The sequence below is a fragment of the Strix aluco genome, chromosome 1 (assembly GCF_031877795.1).
Source record: "Strix aluco isolate bStrAlu1 chromosome 1, bStrAlu1.hap1, whole genome shotgun sequence".
Classification (NCBI taxonomy): domain Eukaryota; kingdom Metazoa; phylum Chordata; class Aves; order Strigiformes; family Strigidae; genus Strix; species Strix aluco.
In genome coordinates this window covers 112,853,540-112,876,326 of record NC_133931.1, presented here as the reverse complement: position 1 = coordinate 112,876,326, position 22,787 = coordinate 112,853,540, and the positions used below count along the sequence as shown (strand labels likewise).

General features: G+C 38.6%; 1 protein-coding gene across 11 annotated transcripts in view; it reads right to left on the bottom strand.

Annotated features, from left to right (window-relative positions):
- Positions 1 to 22,787, bottom strand: part of RBM33 (RNA binding motif protein 33) — a 102,798-nt gene that overhangs the window by 27,932 nt on the left and 52,079 nt on the right. For 10 of the 11 annotated variants that reach the window (XR_012624054.1, XR_012624055.1, XM_074831513.1 and 7 more), the window contains 5 exons: positions 15,543 to 15,702; positions 13,772 to 14,103; positions 12,679 to 12,930; positions 11,596 to 11,883; positions 3,422 to 4,060 (listed from right to left, as the gene is read on the bottom strand). Coding sequence is in view for 9 of the 11 variants with exons in the window: in XM_074831513.1 (XP_074687614.1) it covers positions 3,422 to 4,060; positions 11,596 to 11,883; positions 12,679 to 12,930; positions 13,772 to 14,103; positions 15,543 to 15,702 (1,671 nt within the window). In the remaining 2 variants the exon portion in view is untranslated. Of the gene's footprint in view, positions 1 to 678; positions 733 to 3,421; positions 4,061 to 11,595; positions 11,884 to 12,678; positions 12,931 to 13,771; positions 14,104 to 15,542; positions 15,703 to 22,787 lie in introns of all 11 variants that reach the window. The other variant, XM_074831589.1, reaches the window with a different exon arrangement.

The window sequence follows — 22,787 nt, the reverse complement described above, 5'->3', positions numbered from 1 at the left end:
AACAAACACTCTACAATCTCACTGAGTTTATTCTTATGAGTATTTTTGAATGATTGACTTCAGCCTCCGGGCAAATATCAGATGTTTTCTTAGTAAAATACACTAGTATGAATACTTAGCAAATACACTGAACTTTGTATCTGGAAAGGACAACTCTGAAGACATGCCACACAAGCCATAAAGGATATTGGATCCATCAAGAGATATTTGGGCCTCCATTAAGAAAACCTCCAAAAATCAAAATCAAAGTTCATCTGCTAAACACTAAGCACTGCCTCATTTTCCAGGAACATAACATTTAAAGGAGTAATTAAAATGGAAGACTATCCACTGTACTGCCATTCCTGCATAAATTACAGGACTATTAGAAAGGGATGGGTATATCAAGGGGGAAGGGGGTATTTGTCTAAAAAAGCATCAGACAAAATCATTAATGACTACCTAATGTGTCACCTTCCTTTATATGTAGACTTAAGTCTGATGGTGAATCATTTTCTACTTCCCTTTTCTTTAAGTATAAAAAGGCATAAATTAAGGCATCTTATGCATCAGGTAAACTGGACAAATTAAAATATTTCTTGGAATTTAATTAGTAATTCTTATAATTCCATAAAAATACTTAAAAAGTAAAATCCGTCAAGAGAGAATACTGTGGAAACAGATGAAAGGCCATTTTACCTTCTTAAGAAACAAGGGATACTTCTACTTGGAGGTCAGAGATCCTCAGTAGTACTGCAGTGCCCAGCAACACAAAAAAACATAGTTAGAAGCTTAGACTGGGAATGATACTTGCCCTCAAGAGAAGAAATCATCCTCTTCTGACAGTATTTGTATACCATAAATCTCAGCAATACTCCAAGTACATCTCCTTAACTGTTAAACAAAAAACATCACAGCAACACACCACCATTTAATCCTGGCTCTACGGATGGTCCTACTAAATTTATAACAGTCCATGCTACCAGCTCCTGTTTTAGGTCAATTTGGTCTAGAGTTAGTATGGGTCTGGCCTCAATCAGCTTCTTCAACTGATGGCTCTACTATCATGCTGTACCACACTGGCAGGCTGAAAGAGAAGGGCCTTTCAAAGTCTTTACCAACACGAATCAAGAGAACTTCAAAAAGGAACCTGCATTGTGTCTAATCACAAGCCATCTCACTGTACATGGATATTCAAAACATCTCTGCACAAAAGAGCTCTAGAAAGGAAAAAGGGTACGATTAGACTGAGAGAAATGGCAGGGCTGCTTAACTGCAGGATCAGTCGGCGCATATAAAGAGATACCAGCCATCCCTTTGGCCAAAGGAAGGGAACTGGACGAAGCACCATTATATGCTAAGGAGAATGGCTAGGAAAACATGAGATTTGGCTTCTGCTTTATATCTCAGGTTGAGGCAGAAGTTGTGAAAATAAATAAAGCATGTGTCAGGACTAAACACTAGAAGTGCAAAATAAATGTGATCTGTGATCTTTATAGTATTCAGAGTTCAAGCAGCTTTTAATTCTTCTTTAAAATCCTGTCAAAATAGACAAGATTGGCCCCCCTGCTGCTCAATTTTTTCTTTTTCCTTGTGTGCTCAAAGAAACAAAGTCATGGATTCAGCTTGTCACTAACTGATTAAAAATTAATCAACTATCTTGATCAGTGTTAAACAGCTAATTGCAATGCTTGCTTTTATTCTTCCACAGTTGGAAGGAAAACTTAAAATGTCCATGGCAATATGAAAAGAGTAACAAAGACTACGTGTAAAGAACCTACTTTACCTTCCTAAAGCCTTGGTATCTGAAAGTTAAGAAGGTCAGAGCAAATTGCTTCTGTATACAATGAAAGTGAGGTTACACATGCATTTAATGAAGCTAATTGCTCTTGCTTACCATGAGACTTATCTGAAACAAATCATTTATGGTTTTCCAAAAGAGCATTATGATAAAAAACTATTTCATTGTGAATGCTACTGCGGGCACTGATAACCATTTGTTACAAAGAGCTGTATACAGTGGTGACTCGCATTGTTTTGTTTCACCACATAATAAAAGAATTTGTGCATGACTGCTTTATTCAATTATTCATGAATAACAAACCTGATATACCTCTTGCAGGCCACTAGGATTCCCGCAGACATGTTTATATATAAATATTTTTAGACCAACAGAATCACTTTCAACTTGTACTTTATTCTTCTGTACTTAAGTTGTCTGAGGAACTAAACATCCTCCAAGTCAGGTTGTTTTCAGTTCTATGTAGTCAATAAGATCCTTTACACTAATATTTTGAAAGACCACATGGTCATTACAGAGTTCACAATTTTAAGTGTATTTAAGTTTTATGAGATGTAGAAAAACGTTTATAAAAAGTAGTTAAAAACTTTGACATTTTGACTTCCTCCCCATTTCTAGAGAGTATAGCCTAGCTTCCAAGGCCTTGTTCAGTCCCTGTTAACACAGTTCACTTCATTACAGACTTAGAGCAGTTCTGCAAGTTCCCCTAATTAATGCTCTGAGTAATTTAAGAAGCATTCTTCCCAAAAAACAGCTTCAATGTACCACAACATTAAACCACATCACATCCTTCTTTCCTCCTCAGCAAAAACCCGAGGGCAGATTTCATGACAACATGATCTCACTATGTCCCCTCATCTCCGCTTCTTCACAGCCCTAACAAATTAACTTGTCTTTTCTTTAAGACAGAACAAATTTGGTTGAGATACTTTCTAACTAAAGCCCCAGATCTTAAATATGCACACTGCCATCAAGACCAGCATTGTGAATCCTCCACAACACCAGTGCTCAAGGGACACTCTGCAGATAATAGACCCCCTCATCAAAAGATAAGGAAATCTCATTTAGATGCAGAAGTGAAATGGTAATGTTTTAAACCCAGCCTCTAACAGAAAACATCCCCCTCCAATATACTGCTTAAATTAAGTTTCACAACATGCTTCTCAAGAAAATAAAACCAATCTTGAGTACAGAAACCACACTAACACCAGCATCTGCACACAAATAAATCAGGTGACTTCAACTACCAAATAAGCAGAGCCTAGCTTTTTAACCAAACCTTAAAAACAGCCATTCAAATCTTTTTCTCCAACACATTTTTAGACCCATCAATCATAAGCAAAAGGAGCTCAGTTGAGAAGTCTTTCAGACTGAAGTTACAACTTAAAACTTAAAGAAAGTATTATTATTTTAGTGTGATTCCAGTGGTAACTGCCTGGCAGTAAAGTATTACAGGACATACTAATTTCTGAATAACTGTTAAAAACTTACAGCTTTGAAAATATAAAATACGAGGTCTGGTAAACCTGCTACTTCCCTTGTCAGCTTAGGCCCATTTTTTATTTTGGGATTACATAGAATGAAACACACAAAACCAAACCATGACAACACGCACACAAGAGATGAGCCTTGGAAACTTACCCCTCCTGACAATTTAATCACCCTGACTTTGCTGCCGACATGGGGCACATCTCCACTACCACTGTTTGTCCGCTGCATGACAGTCCGTTTCACGCCAGGTTTCAGTTCCTGGGGCCTTGCTTGTACTGAAGCCACTCGACCAGTCTGTGTCGTGGGTAGTGATGCTGCAGCAGGTTTTGTCTGTAACACTTTCTGTGGCACCTGAGGCTGACTCGGAGGTACTGTTCTAGTCTGCCTCAGCTGCTTCACTGGCTTCATCTGCTGTCCTTGGTACTGCATAGACACCCCGACCTGTGGGAAATCTGTGGGTTTGGGTTGGGTATTTGGAACTATTGTATCTTGTTTTTTAACAAGGAGTCTGTTTTTCACATTTTGCCTGGTCTGTAAGCCCGAGTGGGGTATGTAAGGGCTGCCATTGGTGGGGAACTCGGAGGAGTCATCCTCCTGCTGCATGTAGGACTGTTGCGTAGAAGGTTGCTGCTGCTGCTGCTGCGCAAGTCTTTCGAGCAATTCTCTCTTTCTAGCACCAGCCTGCTGCTGTCGTCTCAGCTCCTTTTGTTTCAGAATTTCTTCTCTTAGACGCTTCTGCTCTTCTATCTTCAAACGATACAATCGAGTTTCTTCATCTTCATCTGGATACTACAAAGGAAAAAACAAATGAATTTATAAAGTTCTCAACAAATGCCCAGCTTGGTCAAAACAACATCAATTGTTGTTTCAGATGTTGTAAAGCTATAACTCTCTGAAGAGCTTTTTAAATTATCCCCTGTACCAAACTAAGGCTATTAGTGGAGTATATCTGCCAGTAAGGTTTATTTGCTATTCATTACAGACAAACAGCTCAAATCTGGTTTAGGACTTAGATATACTACTTCCTAGACAGAAAAGCTTTAATACCAGTTGAGAAATCTTATCAGAATACTTTAAAAAAAAAAATAATGAAGTTTTACAAATTGGAACTCATTTAGAAGTTTCTAAAACCAATTAAACTATTAATATAATTCAAGATATCAAAATATGTTTCAAATGGAAAGTAACAATACGGAGGCAACCCACTGTCACACAGGTTTTATCTTGCTCTCTTCTGACAAAGTAACAAAAGGTAGGGTGGTAAATGACCTGAAAGGCTCTGATTAGAACTATTGATTTTTCTCACAGAATTTTCAGCCTGATCTCAAACTCATTTGTCACACAATAATTGGTTATAATGAACAGCACAAGTCAATCTCTCTGACCTTGAACTCATGCACTCTCTTCAGAATCAAAATGTTGCCAAATGCAGTGTTGGAATATTAATGGTATATAGAGAATGCCTTTAATATTCCAGCCCTGGGCCCTTCTGAAAGTATTACGCATCATCAAATAGCCTTTCTAAAGATTCTTCAACTTTGGCAGAACAGACTCTTATGAAAAGCTGTGTAAAAATGGACAAGAGTCAAGCAAATGCAGATTCTCATCATCCTGGAAAAGAAATGAAATTGCTCTTATGATAAAATCACATGCATTTTGAAAAATTACAAAGCGTATTTTTTTGTTTTTTCTTTTCAACCATTTGAAGTAGAGACTTGTAGAGAGTGCTTACAAATGGTAATGAGCACAACATTCTACTTAAGATATTATTAATCATCCCTAACAAAAACAGGCTCTCAAAGTAACAATACTTTGCATGTTGGTAAATTACAGCATAAAGAATGCTAAAATATTTCTCAAAAACTGGGAATCCATGATAAACAGTTATTTACCTTGCAGCAATCGGGGTGCAAACTCTCATCAACCCAAACGGCATTTTTTGCACATATACGACCCAAATATGCAACTTTTTTTTTTTTTTAAATTCAAGTGTTTTTATTCCTGGTACACCTCAGAATTCTTCCCAACCCAAGAAAAAAAAAAACAACAGAACAGATTCAACCATAAAGTTGAGATACAAAAGCCTAGTAGAGTCATAGTTGTACTCAGAATCCAGATGCACAAATCCTGCATGCCTGTTTCCTTCAGCTTCTTCCCTGTGCATGTATTGATAGGGATTATTCCCAGTTACTAAAAAAAAAAAAAATAGCTGCATGTCTCACACTAGAAGTCCAACCTAAACAGTGGCTAATATAAGACTTCAACAAAACTGGAATTTTAAAATTTGTGTTTAGTTTTTCGATATGGGCTGTAGTTCAGGGATGAGGTCTAACACTGTCCTTTTCATGGGAATGCTTCATATACGAAAAGGTTCTGATCTTCCTCTGTATTTTTTGGACTATGATGGTGGCAATTAATGACTAATCACTGTAACAACTGGATTACAGGTCTTTGTTGATAGATGGTAACAGGAATGTACTTTTAGAGGAGTAAGCAAATATTTCATCTTATACTGAAAACTGGAGATGCTGGATTGTAGTAAAAAAAAGAATACAACCATTATAAAAGGATAAGACCCTTAAACATAGTTTGCATAGGATGAGAAAATACAGATAAGCTCTAGATAGGAGAAAGATGCACTGTTATGCAGACCCTGATGCAATGAATAAAATTTTCAGTCACTTTATCTCAGTTATTGAAATTGTCCAAAAAGAAAACTTGTTTCACTTCATAAATTAGTTTATTCACTTGCTTCGCTTTAGATCAGAATATTCTACATTTTATCTAAACAAGTTTGATGGATGCCAGTGAGCCAGTACCAAATTTACCTTTTGAGGTAGCAGCATTATTTTTTTTCCTTATGTTCAATTGAAGGTGTCAATACCAGCATGAGTCTGGAAGAAACCAGCTCTTCTACCAGTTGTCCTTTATTTTTAGGGACTTGTCTGCTATTTTATCATCTAAGAAGTTCCGAAGGCCTTGGAAGATGTAGATCACAATGTGGTAGGTTCAAAACACTAACTCAAAGGTTATAGCAGCACAGAGATGTGTACTTTGCAGCACACTTAAATGAGTCTTGCCAGGAGACGAGGAATGCACATCCTGAGGGACTCTGACCAATACGTTCGTGCAACACCCCTTGGACAGATACACTTATCTCAGCTACACTAGCATTAAACACAGAAGATGACTGACAAGCTATATTACCAACACATATGATATTAGATGAACACTTAGTAGAATATTCAGGCAACTTGATCTCAATATAATCTGAAATACTTAGGAATTCAGTAACGATCCTACGAAGTCAACCCCTTCGTGAAGGGTAAGCTTCGAAATCAAGAGCCAAGAGCTCTGAGGTTATATGACAATTGATGATCAGCCTGTTAACAGGCTAGGTAGACCTAAACCCTTCATCTTCATAAGCAAGTTGTTACTACTGTTAAGTTCTCAGTAAAATACCCTTGCAGCTAGAGGAAAACCAAACAATATAAAGGCCCTGTGATGATTAACAAAATATTTGCTTTTAGGAGTCAGGTTTTTTTGAAATTAGTTGTGCAATGACCCAACAGTACAGATTCAGAATGGCAAACTCCTTACTAGGATGAAAACAGGGACAGTTAAATCCTCTGCTGCTCAGCTTTAAGAGCACCTTATATATACACTATACTATAGAGTGTGGGTGTGTATATATATGACCTATAGTATATATAAATGACCCATAGTATGTAGTAAGGAGCTTCATCATACAGAATAGACAAGACAGAATATCGGGTCAAGGTGGAAACAGTACACAATGCCTATTGCTAATGATTTTCATCCCATTAGTTTAATAGGCCCAGTACAGATTTGTCCAACAACCAGCAGCACTGTCTAAAAAAAAAAAAAAAAAAAAGGCAAGTATTTTGCCCAAAAAAGCAATAGTAGAAAGTAGACATCCTTCAAAGTTGTCATAAAGTTCACAGCTCATGTTTGGAAGTTTGCTGCCAAAAGCAACATTATCTGTAGGTGAAGAAGCAGAAAAACTTAAAAGCCGCCTTTTCCTTGGATAAACTATTGTTGTTTCACACTTTTTCTGTAGAAAACATGAAGAAATAGGACATTGTATATGGCTCCTCCTTTTACAGGAGGCTACAGAGTACAAAAGGCTGGAGATGCAAATCAGTTCCCTTGGTTTTGCGAAGGTGTACATTTGTGGGTTTTTTGTTGGTTTTTGGAAGCTTTGTTTTTGTTCTGTTTTTTTTTTTTTTTTTTTTTTTTTTTTGTGATTTAAGTAAAGATTCTCATCCATCTTTGAACAGATCTTGAACACAATGTATTTCACTGTGGTTTGAAGGGAAGCCTGAGCCTTAGCTATAGGTTTTTCTTCTGCCTTAAGGTCCAAAGCAGCTTTGACAGTAAGTGCCAAAAGAAAACGTTACAGGCTGCTTTTCTGAGTCTAGCAGAAGAGCAGCACTAAGAGAAGCAACAGTCCTAACTCATTCTCCAGAACTCAGAATGGCACTGTTGACTGAGAAAAAGACAGCAAAGACGTGCTCTAAAACAAGGGATTAAACTTTCTGCTGAAATTTAAGTCCTAGTATCAGTAGCATGCTTTCAGTATAATGAATTTTTTTTGATACCCACACCTTTTCAGAGGTCTGCAGGCTTTATGACTCCACATTCAGTTCTATTAACTAGTAATAAGAACCAGATACTGTAAGTGTTCTGGTTTGCTATCAACAAAAAAAAAAAAAAAAAGGAATCATGCAACCAGGCTCACTTGTGTCCCTCAGCAGAATGGGTGCAAGGACAGAGAAATCAAAACAGTTTGATCTGTGGCATAAACACAAATCTATTCAGCAGGTTTATCTTTATTTTTTCAGCTGTAACATTAGAAACAAAAGAGGCTAGAATAATTTGTCCAAAAATTCACAAGTCTTCATAAAAGGTAAGGCCAGCTCCAAACCTCATCATTTGGCCACTTGTGTTCAAAAACCACAAAATATCTTAATGGCACCTGCACACACACTACATTTCACATTGCTGATAACATCAGCTCCTCAACCCTACGAAGGTATGAGTCACCCTTCAAAACACAGGTGCTGTACATCTTGGAAAACAGGGGGAGAATGAAGAACAAGGTTACAAGATACTCTGAGAAGCACACTGCCGTCTTGTGATCTTCCAACTGGAAAAAGAATGCGGTAAGAATCTTTGAAGCACAAGACAGGGAACACCATTATCAAATTCGGAAATCAAGCCTATTTAAACTAGAGAAAACTCAAATTCAGATATGTACAATTTTTCAGGTAGTTAATTTCCAAAAAAGATGAAAAGATTTAATACATTTGGTCTAATAATTTAATGCAGCAACTATTTTCCATATTGCGAGCCTTGTTTAAAAAAGACAGAAACATAAAAGCCAACAACCCAACTTCAAAATTTACTATATTTGGGACAATGAAGTATGAAGGTTTTCTTTCAGTGTATCTGGAACATTAGCTGCAATATAAGTAATAATACCAGTACGCCTATGATTACATGGCGTTCTACTAATTTCTCTCCTGTTCTCAGCTCTAATATCCATTTCTTCTAAAGAGATTCACATCACCTTTCTACGGTCTCCCCCTTCTTTAAACTCAAAAATGCTTAATATTGCCTTAATTCCTCTTATCCTAAACTGACCTCACCATGAGCAGAACTAGGCCCACAGTCATCAGTCATACCTTGCAATTTCATTGGCAAAATGATTTTTCGACTCAGGATATGCAAGTTTAAGTCTTAGAGAGTAACAGCTATTCTAAACAATGGCATTTTAAGTCAGTATTTTGCAGCCTCACAGAAACGAGAACACAGCATACCATTAGTCAAGTAGAAATATAGTTTTTAATCTTCTAGTCACACTCAGGTTTCAAACCTTTCAAATATCTATTTTGAAGGTGAGCAAAACCTTTAATAGCCAATATTGCTATTTTTTTGGTGCTTCCTGAATGGTAGGGCATTCATAAATACGGCCACTGACTCTTCAGGAAGAAGGATGCAAAGAAAAGTCTTAATAATTTTCCAGTTGAAGACACTTGCAAAATAACCTGCCCGATTCAGTTATGAGCAATACAGCTAGAAAAGATGACAGAACTTAACTCTTTCCCATCTTCACAGAAAGCAAAAGAAAAGGACGAAGTTAGCTAATTACAAGTAAAACACACAAAAAAGACTGGAAAACATTACAATTTGCCTAAGGAGAGAAGTGTAATAACCTACATTGCAACAACAGCAAAGAATATAATTAAACGCTTGGAAATGAACATTACTAGTGCAGCAATCCTCTCTGTACAAGTGACAATAAGCAGCATGAGTGAACAAGACTACCACAGCAGCACAGCTGAAAAAGGACAACTGCAACTACGCTGTTGGCAGCACAAGGCTCTATTTCAGGTCTGCTTTGAAAGGAGAAGTGTTCTGCATGCACACACGTTCACACGCTTTTCCAGTACTTGCCAACTTGCTTATCTATGCAGGCTTTACTTTTACAGTTAATAATAGGAAACACTAAGAGACATCATTTTTTCCACGGCAACTTTTTTTTTTATCCTGTTTTGCAAAAGCTTACATAAAACAGGTATCAAACTGTTTTCAAAGATAGCTTTGACATAGAAATAAAAAGAAAGCTTTACTTGTAAAACACCACGAATTCACCCAAGTAAGATTAGTTAAGTCTTATAACTACAGTTTTGTTAGGATATGTTTAAAACTTAAAACGGAGAGAACAAAATGACTGCTTTGGTTTTTTTGGGTTTTTTTAATTCACTTAAGAGGAGTGAAAAAAATATTCATTCATTTTTCCAAACACTGTCAGAGATATTTCGGAACTAATGCCTTAATTTTCATACGACTACACCATGAAAGAACTTTTAAGATATTTTAGATGGAGAAGCCTGTGGCTGATTTGCTTCAAAACTTACCTTACTAATGGCCTGAAAGACAGAGGCTTCTCTAAGAGGCATTACATTTTCCGTGACTTAGATTATTCCAAGAGACTGAATTGAGGGGAAGGGGATTAAGTAATTTTTTTAAAAAAGATCAAAAATTAAAGCTGAAAAAAGGATATGTTTTATATTTCCATTGAAAAGCAAGTGCACAGGAGGTCAAACACTGCTAGCTATGGGTTTCTTTTGTGTCTCATTTGTGAAAATTAGTTATGACCATCCCTAATTCAAGAACAAGATAAAAAGCTAATCATGAGCAGCTTAAAGGGAAGACAGTATTATCAAAATTAAAGCTTTCAACAGTTGTTGAAGAAAACCTGGTCCTTGAGACAAGATTCATAGTCAACTAAACTACAAAGAATTACAGTTCTGCTCAGAATAATCTGACACTCAGAAATTATACAGGGTGCATTTAGCCATAATGTTCCTCTGGTACCTCCTGACGTTCAGGATTAACGCACCATCAGTGCAATCCTACCCGCTCTATCAAACTAACAGTGTTCATGCATTCTTCTCTAGCTTCCAGAAGAATCTGTGCGGGGAAAGGGTCAACTGTTCACACTGCATGATCCTGTGGAGCCCAAACCACCAGCATCTCATTTTCTGACTGTGCACAGTAATAGCAGAGCAAACAGCATTATTTTCTCCAAAATGGAAAACTTAAGAGTATTTGCTATTTTCCCTTCACACCAACAAGTTTCATAAGAGAGAGATTTTCTTCTTCAGGAGCAAGAAGTTCCATGGACAATGCAGCTGCAACCTCCTGCATGAGTGCTCAAGACCCTAGAGGAGACTGAACAGCCTAAAGGAAAACAGCATGAGGAAGACAGCTCTCCAAATAGCCTTTTTTTTTTTGAGCCATACAGCATCATAGGAAATGGAAGAGAAGAGGCTTTCTGACTTAACGTCATTATGTGGGGGGAAAAAAAAAGGGATCATAATCCTGGAAGATAAAAATGGGTACAATGGGTATTTGAGAGGCTTGTATCATTGATTACCTTTACTCAACCTCTGCCTTTTCATAATAGAAATAGTTCACTCCTCCTGCAAAACAGACTCACCACAGCCTTGCCAACCTTCCAGACTTCTTTTTTTTTTGGTCAGTGGAGACCGTTTTTGCTATCACATTAAAGAGAAAAATGCAACTCAAAAGGGAGGCCTCTAGTGGCACCAAAAAATATTGGGTGAATAATACGTTAAGTGTGCTTACAGTTCACAAGTCAGACTAGATATGTTCTTAAAAGGTGGGAGTTTTTTGTTTCTTCTTATTTGTTTTTTGGCCATTTGCTGGGGGGGGAGGTGGTGGTGTGGTTTTGGTTTGATTTTTTTTTTTTTTTTTTTAAAAAAGTGCCTTACCTCTGGTTCAGATTTTACTTCTGATTTTGCTTGACCCACTGGTGTGATCACTTTAGCTTTCATCTCAGGTCTGCCCTGTGAGTTTCCAACACCAGCTACAGACTTGGTGGCAGACATTGTGCTGGTAATGGGTTTGACCTGAGCAGCTGGGGTAGAGGTTCGCCTGTTGTTGCTCATTTCCATAGCATGTGATGGTGCTATCGGCAACTCACGCAAGTTACTATTTCTTGGAGCAGTTGACTGTAGCTGCTGATTTGGACGCTTGACAATATTTTGTGATGGTGTATTCTGAAAAGCAGAAAGGAAGAAAACCTGAAGACTTCCACTACAAACCAGGCTAAAGTATTTCCTGTTTCACATTTTCATGATTTAGGTAAGTTGAGTAAAAAAAGCTTTTCAAAGAGGGACAATATTTTCAATGCTTCAAGAAAAATTATAAAAATGAGAACATTTTAACAGATTTTTTTTAAAAATTAAAAGCAAAACTGAATCTCACTTGTTTAACATCCTTCTCAGAAACTGGCTTTACTGTGTGATTTACTTTACTAATCAAATCAATTATTCTGAACTACAGTCACATTGTCCTGAGCACTGCTACACTGTTGTACTACTACAACTACTGAGCAACAGAATATGCTGCAAGGGAGCAAATCCATAAAACCTAAGTGGCACCATCTGAACCAGAAAGCTTATTAGCAGTGGTACAGAGAAGCCATTAAATGGAAAGACAGCATCACAGAATTAGGCTCCCACACCATCAGTTTTAAAATCTTATTAAGCAAACCTATCCTCCAAAAACCCTGTATTGCTAGTTCTTGGGCAACTGCATCATCTCTTATTGGACTCATCAAGAAAAATCCTGGAGGAGAAAAGAAAAAGGGAAAGATACATGTGCTACTTTTGGATGTAGATTATAAAATGTTCATGGCAGAAAAGGAGCAAGAAATGGTGAAAGAAGGGGACAGAGCAGGAACAGAATAAATGGGACTGAAAAACCACGCTGGTGAGTTTTGAAACCTGTGCTTACATGCCTGCTACCAATGCAGAACTATGCAAGACAACACTGACGTATGTGGTACTTACATGTCTTGGCTTCATTGGACCCTGTCGCGGCTGACACTGCATCCTGTTGTTATTTGGTTGCTGCTGTGTGGCCTGCATGTGAGGCCTGAACTGTGGCTGGTTCATGGGCATCAAGGGCTGTGGTGGCCCTTGGAGATGATGATGGTGCTGCTGCTGCTGCTGCTGGTGATGGTGCTGCTGCTGCTGCTGCTGGTGATGGTGCTGCTGAGGCTGAGGTTGTGGCTGAGGCTGTAATGGAGGATGCATGGGACCCTTTGCATGAAGAAAAAGATTGGTTTTAGTTTCAAAGTAATAAACTCCTGAAAAGCAGCTCCAGCCTCCCAAGTACTCAAAACATCTGTAAGCAGCTATGGACAGGCTAAACCAAAAATATACTGAGTAAAAAAAACAGACTAACAGCAGCTGTGCAAGGTAGTTCCTTGTGTAAGTCAACAGCTGAAGTGGAAAAAAAGGAATGCAAGGGTTCCTGCTCTCTGCCCCCTTTTCTAATGACTTTTAAACTGTTTGGATTTTGGTGGGTTTTTTTCTTCCTTTGTTTTTTTCCTCAACATCACTAGACTGCGGCATTTCCCCCCATTCAACACACAGACACCATGAAAAGATCCCGCACAAAGCCCACTGAACATGCAGGGCCCTCCAGGTCCCCCGACACATCCCCAAAACATTTACCCTGTAGTTCAAGCGACAATTCTGCTTCCTCCCGGTTTGCGGGAGGCCACCGGCTCCCTGCCGAGCTCCGCAGCTGAGCGGCAGAGGGCGCTCCCGCCCCGCCGCTGGCCCCGCCGGCCGGCACCGGAGGACTGGGGACGCAGGACGGGGCCCCTCTCCCTACCCCTGCGGAGCTAAAGCCATTTAAGTAGCCAGGGCCGGGGGCTGCAGGCTCACTATGGGAAATACGTTAGTGCTGGCAACTGGGGAGAAAATTCATCGCTTTTTCAGCCACAGCAATAAAGTGCGTTACAGTTCCACCTGCCTCCTACCTGTAACCTCAAATAACTCCACTCCAGTTACCTCACTCCTGCCAGCCTACAAGGCCGCACTGCGCCCCTTCAAAGACCCCTCCCGCAGGCCCCTCGCTGCCGTGGAGCCGTACCTGCATGCTGGGCTGTGTGTGTGCAGCAAGGAAGGGCTGTCCAGGGGCCTGCAGGAACTGCTGCCTCGGAGGGATGAACGGCCGTGGATTTGCCGAGCCCGGCTGGTTGAAGTGGAGAATCCCCACAGGGCCTTGAGGCTGCATGTTCGGCCGTACCGGCCGCTCTCGGGGGAACACGGGTTGCTGTCCCTGCTGATTGAACACCGGCCCGGGCTGGCTGAATGGCATCGGGTTTTGGGTGGGGACAGGATGTGCACTGTTAAGAAGCGGAGGAGGTGGCGGTGGTGGGGGGCTTCGCTGCTCAAACAAGTGATGACTTGGAAACCTTGGATCTGTGGGAAGCAGGTAAGCGATCAAATGACAACCTCCCGGGACACACGCACACATTCAAAACAAAGCTCTATTTTGATTTGGAAAAGTAACCTGAAATTTGTAGAAAGCAAAATTGTAGGGCATGTTTTAATTTTAAGAGCTACGTGTTTGTCTTGCTTCTGCCACTTGTGTATGAAGGGAATTGATGCTTGAAAGACCAGCACAACTGGAACTTTGCTGGAGTTAGTAATACCTTTTAGAAATTCTACTTTAATGAAATCAATGAAGGATTCCAGGGATTATAGTTTAAATCACACAAAAACTCATAAAATGTTGATACCATTTGCTGACCAGGTATTTGGCAATTTTTTACATATTTTGTGTGCATAAACTGTCCACAACATATACATTATATATATGCACATTACATATCTATGGCATATAAACATACACACACACGCACTTACTATCTCCTTTGTTTGCTATGCTCTATCACTTTAGCTAACCTTAACAGATTTCTCACAGTACTCACATAGTCCAGGCAGTTTAAAGAGTTACTAGCAGAAACCAAAGTGTATGGAGAGTACTAGTTAACTAAAATGTAACAAATTACAACAACTTTATTGCAACAACCACTTCGATATTAATCTTATTTTGTATCTGTATAAATATCCAAATTGATGGGAGTTAGATGGAGACATAAAATTACATCAAAAAATGTAAAAAGATACCAGACCACTGGCATTTTTTTGGCATGTATTAGTCTGGCTACATCGAACAGGATCTTCCAGCTTTCAGGTTCTTCTGAACACTTCATGTTACACAATACACACTGTCCTGGTTTTGGCTGGGACGGAGTTAACTTTCTTCCTAGTAGCTGGTACTGTGCTGTGTTCGGGATTTAGTGTGAGAATAATGTTTATAGCAACAACTGAAACACCAGTGTGTTAAGTAGTGTTTATCCTAAGTTAACAATTCTTCCATTTCCCATGCTCTGCCAGCAAGCAGGTACACATGAAGCATGGCAAGGACAGCTGACCTGAACTAGCCAAAAGGATATTCCATACCATAGAACGTCATAAGCCGTATATAAACCAGAGGGGGCAGGAGGAAGGAGAGTTGGCTGGGAAGGGCGAATCACTGCTCCAGCATCAGTCAGTGTGATGAGCAATTGTGTTGTGCATCTCTTGTCTTTTCTTGGGTTTTATTTCTCTCTCTTTTTGCTATTTTCATTACTATTATTATTTTATTTTAGTCATTAAACTGTTCTTATCTCAACCCACAAGTTTTACTTTTTTTTCCCCCGATTCTTCTCCCCATTCCACTGCAGGGGAGGGGGGAGGAGGAGGAGTGAGAGAGCTTAGTTGCCAGCTGGGGCTAAACCACAACACACACTTACACTACATAGCCACTTTACAAAAAGTGGATTTTGTATGTTAATAAAAAAGAAAATGCTCACCTGCTATGAAGAAAGGATCTCTTTCCTGAGGAGGTGGTGGAGGCAGCGGTGGTGGTGGTGGTGGTGGCCCTCTCCACTGGTCCTGGATTGGCAGCCTCGGAGCTTGGGTGAAGTTGGTAGGAACTGGTCCAGGTGTATGCTGCTGAAAGTCTGGAGGGCCCTATTAATAAGGCAGAACTAAGATTAAAACTACCATCCATGAATTTATCTATTGCCTGCTATAACTTTCTCTTAAAAATACAATTGTTTTATGAGTTACCTCCAATCATCTGGACAAATTGGCAGCCCTTAGTGAGTCATTCTTTCACAATGGAAGAGATATTAAACCCCAGTACAGTATCTTGAAATGAATTCACAACGTTTTAATAATCACTAGCACCACAGGAATGCCATTTCTTCTCAAGCTTATTGAAATCCATGCAATTATTGACCTTCTTTCCCATTAATCCAAAAAAATCTGAATGTCTACTTTAGAAGACATTCCTGACATTTATCTTCTTAAACTGTGCTATTCTTCACCATCAATTTAGTACAATGTAAGCTACAGAAGTGAAGCAGATTTACTTAAAAAAAAGGGGGTGGAGGGGAAGGACAATTTATGGCATCCATAAAATTAAATAAATTATCTTTCAAAAAAAGTAACAGGAGAATAACACTTCTGTCTATTCACAACTTAGAATCTGAAGCATTAGAATGAAGAATACAAAATTGTCTTTCCTCCAGTGGTTTTTTTTTTAAATGTAAAGTGAGCCTTTACGTATTGAGGAAAGCTGGATGTCAGTCCAAAAGCAGACCTTTGCAGAAGACACACTTAATCAAGTCACACTACCATTTTTTTCATCTTTTATATCAAAAGTTTACAAAATAATATGTTGGCAACCTTTTGCTATAAACAGAAGCAGCTTTGCTTCACGTAAGTCATTATATTTACAAGCATTTCTTTATTATGTATGAGTAAATCAAAGAAAATCATCTATGAACATCTTTGTTTTCATTATATGGATTCTGAAATCAGTGGTGGCATCTGTTCTGTCTACATACGCTCACCTTAAAGCTTCAAACTTGCCACTGCTGAAGACAAGTTTTTCAAAACAGATTTCAGACCAAACACTCCCTGCTAGACTGAAATACGGCCATCAGCAAAGAACTAAACTAAGTTGCAGCAGCTTATCATTTGTCTATTGAGCTGCCCTCACCATGCAGTATGTGCAGTCTCACTATCCTATTTGTACAGTAAAAATACTAGCATTTTAGGCAAATAATTTCTCATGAAGCAAAAATGGGTATTTGCCCTGGAAACTGAAGTCTACTCACTACTGAAGTAGCACAAGACAAAGCTGCTTCACACCCTTCTACCAACACAATACAACTGGGATTGGCAAGGCCCAAACAAGTAGATGAGAGGCACTGAGGATCACAATCATTATTAAATCTGTGGCCTTCTTGATAACACCTAAACAGGGATATGTGAGATACTAAGACCTCTTATTTGGAAGCACTACTGTGACTACTTATTTTATGTCATTATACAGCCATCAACTGTAAATACTTTTATCATTCCTAGAGATTAAAGGGTCTATCCCATTGCCAGTGCTCCTAGCCAGCCAGTCTCCTGTGGGTATTTCATTTAGCGGAAAGACACTATATTACACTCAAGCATGACAGTCCTCATAGCATACATACTGTTTGCATGAGGAGCTGCTATGCTTCTGCAAGTGAACAGTTACCAACACAAAATATTCTTGCCACCTCAGAAGAGCCTAGCACCTTTGAATTTAACAGGCTGCCTGCAAATAACAGCTGGAGGAAGAGGGAGCTATTTGGGATGGAGAAAGTGACATTTATTTGTCCCATCAAAATCCATTCAGGTTTAGCTGAACAAGGCTGCTTCAACTGCACTGCCCTTCCCTCATGTTGAGCAGGACAGCACTGGCTGCCTGCCAAAAGAGCAACTGAACACAAACCTTGAGGATCCTGACCCTTTGCTCCGAAAACTCACCGCACGTAGGAGCTGCCAGATGTACTTTCAAACTAAGGTTAAATGCACTCCCTCATCTTGGAAGCCTTGGTGATAAAAGCCTATTTCTCAAAGCATTGTTCTTACAGCCATCCTAGCGAATACACAGCGCTCCTCGAGGAAGACACCCAGCAAACCAACTGATATTTAGCTATTTAGTTGTTAGTTTATCACTGCATAATGCATAAGGTCATTGCAACAGAGGCAGGGGAGAAACCAGTTCCATCAGGGCAGTTTCACACAAGATGGTTTTTATCTTGCATCTTATTTACTGCACATAGTCCCACGAACACAATGCACCTTGGGAGAGAAAGCAGTCTTGACAGACAACCTGCTTTTTCCTATTTTCTGAGAGCTTGACTTGGAAGCTCTGAAATTCTCCTTGTGTTTTTCTCTAGACACAATATATGTCTACATATACCTTAGGTATTTCTAAAATAGCCAGTGGAAAACAAATTAGACAGAAACTTACTGAAACCTGGGCTAATAAAGTGTAAGTATCACATATTTGCCACCTGAGCTGAAGAACTGGCAGCAGTAATGATCTGGCTGGTCTTGTTTCCCAGCACCAAATGGTACTGCAGTGACCAGTCTCCTCTACCTGCTTCTTCCAAACTTGACATTTTCTGCCCTGTCAAGGTAACAGATCCTTATCAGTCTCTCCCCTCACTCCCTAACTTCAGTTTTAGGGCTAGGTTACAAAATACAGGCTTAGACTACAAAATAAGCAGGCATCTCCACTTCTATGGCCAAATTTGTAACCCAGTCTCAAGCATCTTCCCCAATATTAATTATTTGTCCAATTAGCCTTACTGTTCTCCTGGTCCTTCAGATACATTCTTTCATCCCCATCACGTCCTTCACTCTGCCCACTGGTTCCTAATCCCAGCATGGATCCAGCTTCCCAGCTCCCTGACTCCAAGCTGGTGGTCTTGTCTTGTGGCAGTCAGTCAGGAGCTCCTATTTACCCCACCCAGACCCTACCTTTCTTGTCTGTACACTTACTCCAGGTAATTTCTGTCCTTTTTCCTGCCAAGGAAGGAGAAGTAAATGAGAGCACAAGATCCTTTATTTGTATTTTAAATAAATGCTTCTTCGTACCAGCTTCCCCTCTCCTGCCAACCTGTACCCTCATTATTATGCACGGATCCACCTCATCCCAAAGCACCCATGAATTGCAAATGCATGGAAAGTCCTGTTGAACTTCACACAGCTCTTATGTATCAAAACATACTAAGTGCAGCCAAACTCAGTTTTCTTTCTTGAAAAATTGAGCAAAAATAAAACATGCCTAAGTAAGTCACTTGGGCATAACAATTATTTTTCCACTTTTTCAATCTTGGAATTAAAGTATTTGAAAAATTTCAACCAAAACAATTCAAAATGAGGCAGGCAGCCAGTACAACATCTTGGTTCAGACCACAGAAGTCTGGTAGTACTACACATGCTGAGAGTAGCTATTTCCCGTCATAAGGAAACTTTAAACCCTTACGAAATAAGCTTTAGTTAAATTTTAGAACTGGGTAACACAAGGTTATTTTAGACCTAAAAAAGTTCACCTTAAAAAAATGAGATTATAGTTTATTTACTAAAAATTACAGAAACCAATAACCTGCAAGATATTTTACTGTTTAAAATATAAGCAATACTGATTTCAAGCTCCATTCAGTACCCAAGGTGTCCATCTGTCTTAATTTAAGAATCAAATGTTTACTGTCCTCTAAACAGTTTAATTGATTTTAAGAGAAACTAAGTTATCCAACTGTTATCAAAAAGTTGGTATCCAAAAATCCCAACAAATTCCCACCAAGATACATTGAGAAAATATTTTTTTTACTCTAGTCTTATTTCATAGAAGTATATCCCACAACACAAGTTTGAGTCAAAATAGCTCCAAAACAGTCCAACAAAATCAGAGCAAGGAGGAAATATTTGAAGTTTGGAACTCTTCCTATTGTCTCTCTCTTTTCCATTCCTCACAGTTAAGAATACTGGGATTTTTTTCCCAACTTTTTAAGTAAGATTCCAGTTAAACCTTGAGGCTGAGAAGTTTAAGATAGCAAGTATTTTTCCAATCCTAAAGCCAACCCTCCTTCTCCATTTAGCGTTTAAAGTTACACGAAGATGCTTTTTATATCCTACAACAAACATGTTCCTCATTGTCAGGATTCATTAGTGCCAAAACAATGACCCTTCCCTGCCATAGCACTTACTCCACACACAATGGAAGAGAGGGCTGGGTGTTTTGAAACCTGAAAGTTTCAAAAATGGCAAAACTACAGAAGTACAGCTGATATAAATCACACCACAGTAAAGCTGCATGCTATAGAGACAACTGAGTATCGCTAAGAAATACCTACTTGCTTGACCTCTGAACAGGTTTTAACTTTATGTATATGACATTTTGAAGAACTACTAAAATATGACCAATAAATTTTTGGCAGATAACCAAAGGCCAATCATGCAAAATTAATTGCGAAGACATCTGTTATTTGCCAAAAAATGAATTACCAATATTTGCTTCTAAAAAAAATTATATGTATTATTTTGATTATTTTCCTTCCAACATCCGTGAAAAGAGACTGACCTCTACTTTTTTCCTAGATCAGCTTTGCTTCTACTGTCCCTAAAGAGTGAAATAAAATTCTGCCCTAATTACAGTAAGATGGGTAATGGGAAGCTTGTATTTTCAGATTTTACATTGCTGAGATTTTTCGTCTGAAAAAAGCTTTCAGGACTATTCCAACAGGAATTTAATTGTGTGATGGATCAATTTCACACACTACATGTGAAACTAAAACTCTAAGGTTCAACTAGAGCTACTACTTCCAGACACAAATAAACTTTACTTTCAAGAAAATATGTAAACTATGGTGGAGATTTTTCCAAGTTATGAGGTGCTGATCTATTATTCTGAAATACCACTAATTTCCCCCCCATTTAATAGGAATACACTAATAGTATAACTTCAACTTTTACTTACGCCAAATTCTAATCATCCTAAAAATAGTACGAAGTAATGTAACAGTTCTCAGTTACTTAAAAGTTTTTGAGGGTGGGTTTTTTGAGTTTGTTTTTTGCTTAACAGTAGTTCAACTATAATTCTAGGAGTGAATTATTTCACCATGAGTGTTAAACTCTACATTCAGCAAGTATTTGCTACTAATAACCCCCAAGTGTCCTCTGGTATTTCGTAGAAAAGACCACACAGAGCTACTAACTTCAAAAATTAATGAAGGGCAGGTGCAAAAGCCAGTTTTCATAAAGGTCTATTTTTGATAAAATAAGCATACTGTAACACAGATGCATAATAAATCTTTATATGCATAGTAGCTACTCCCATTTTTCATGGTTTTGCTATACGAACAGTTTTAAATTACAACCAACTATTCAGTACACACATCAACTAAGACTCCCTACAAAAAATTATTTTAACTATTACTTCACCACTTTTAAATGTTTTAGGAAACTTCTCTACTTAATGCATCTCTCCGTCTTCAAAATACCCATTTTCAAGTTAACAGGTTTCAACCTAGCAAAAGAGAGAACTGCAAATACACATGATCAGCCAAGGCTGCAAGGTTCTACATTTCAGTCCAATACTGGGGCCTCTCTGACACTAGTGGAAAGGAAAAAATATTTATTAGTGCCTTTCCAGCGAGATCCCACAGGCTGGTTCACATTCATACAGAAATGGTTACAAAGACTGAGCTACCAAACGTCCATATCAGAAAAACCCCGCAGAGCACATACGGTAACTTCTTGGAGGAGCCTTCTCCCCTTCTCACTGGAATATATGGTATCATTATTACCGATTTAGTATCATTATTATTGACTATTTAGTATAATTATCAGATTGATTACTTAAAAGTGCATCAAATTGCAGGGAAAGACTCCCAAAATGAAGTTTTTAGCTAGATTAAAAGCTAGTTGCACAAAGAGCACAGAATCAGGAAACAGCATGAGACCTGAAGCAGATGTACCCATCACGCCACAGTCTGGCCTAGAAGTCCTGAACAAACTGACACGTACCCCTTCACAAAACTGCCACCACTTCAGCACTGCAGTTCCTTCTAAACCACTACCTGCAGCCCTGGCGTTAACAAGTATTTCAACGACCTCAGCAAAAAATTGTCATTTTGGAGAGCTAAAGGGCTCTTGAACAGCCTCTCAGCAAAGCTTCATGGGCTGCAGAAGGACACAGCTCTGGCCATTCTTTCTTTTCTTCTGTGAAAACCAAAACATTTCAATGCCTAAACACTGAAAAGCAAGGTACTGAACATCCAAGATTTTTCTTAAACTACCAAAGAAAGTAATTTTTGGTCCGTACTTCTTCCTGTTTTTAAGGAGCGTGTTGAACTGTATCATTTAATTTATCCTCATATAATTTTACTTTGAAAATTCTTACGTACCATCTTTTTTTGAATACAAGAACTGAAGTCTAGAAGGAAATTACATTGGAAAGAGGGTTCTGTGTGGATTTCCAAAGAGACCACAGTCAGACATCTCAGAAATACTTCAAAGGAGAAGACAGCAACACACTGAAGTGTTACTGACACGTATTTTATGTTTTATCTCTTTAATTTTGCGAAGCTTACTCGGACAAAGAAAAAAACAATTATGCACTCTTCCTCCCCCACACACTATAATTTACAGCACCTCAAGCTGACATTGTTATACAATTCCACATGCCTACAGGTTGTACAATTTCCCCTTTTACTAACTTCCATTATTCAATATAGCTAAGGCATAACTTATACCTTATCAATCACTTTTGGAAAAAAAATGCAATGCAAACTTGTGTCTACAATTCATTAGAGTTGTGAATAGCTCATTGAGCATGACTTTCACACTCTCAGGCAATCCCACCTTCTGAAAGAACATGAGATAAGGTTACTTTAATCCTTTCAAAGAACTCCACTATTTTGCCTCCCTTTTATCCCTTTAAATATCCTTCCTAGTTAAGAAATTAACATTCTCTCTCATACAATTCTTACACAAATTGTACTTTTACTTTTCTGCATCTCTTGTTAATTACATGATGTTATCTCCAATAATCTATTCATGAAGCACAGATAACTTTGGTTACCAATAAAAGGGAAAACTTAGCATAAATTGCTTAGCACAAAGTTAATCTTATAAAGCAAGGAATAAAGAGGATCTAACAGCTATTATATGACTTATCAGCTTCTCTAAAAGGGTCACTTCTTTTTTTTCATGAGACTAAT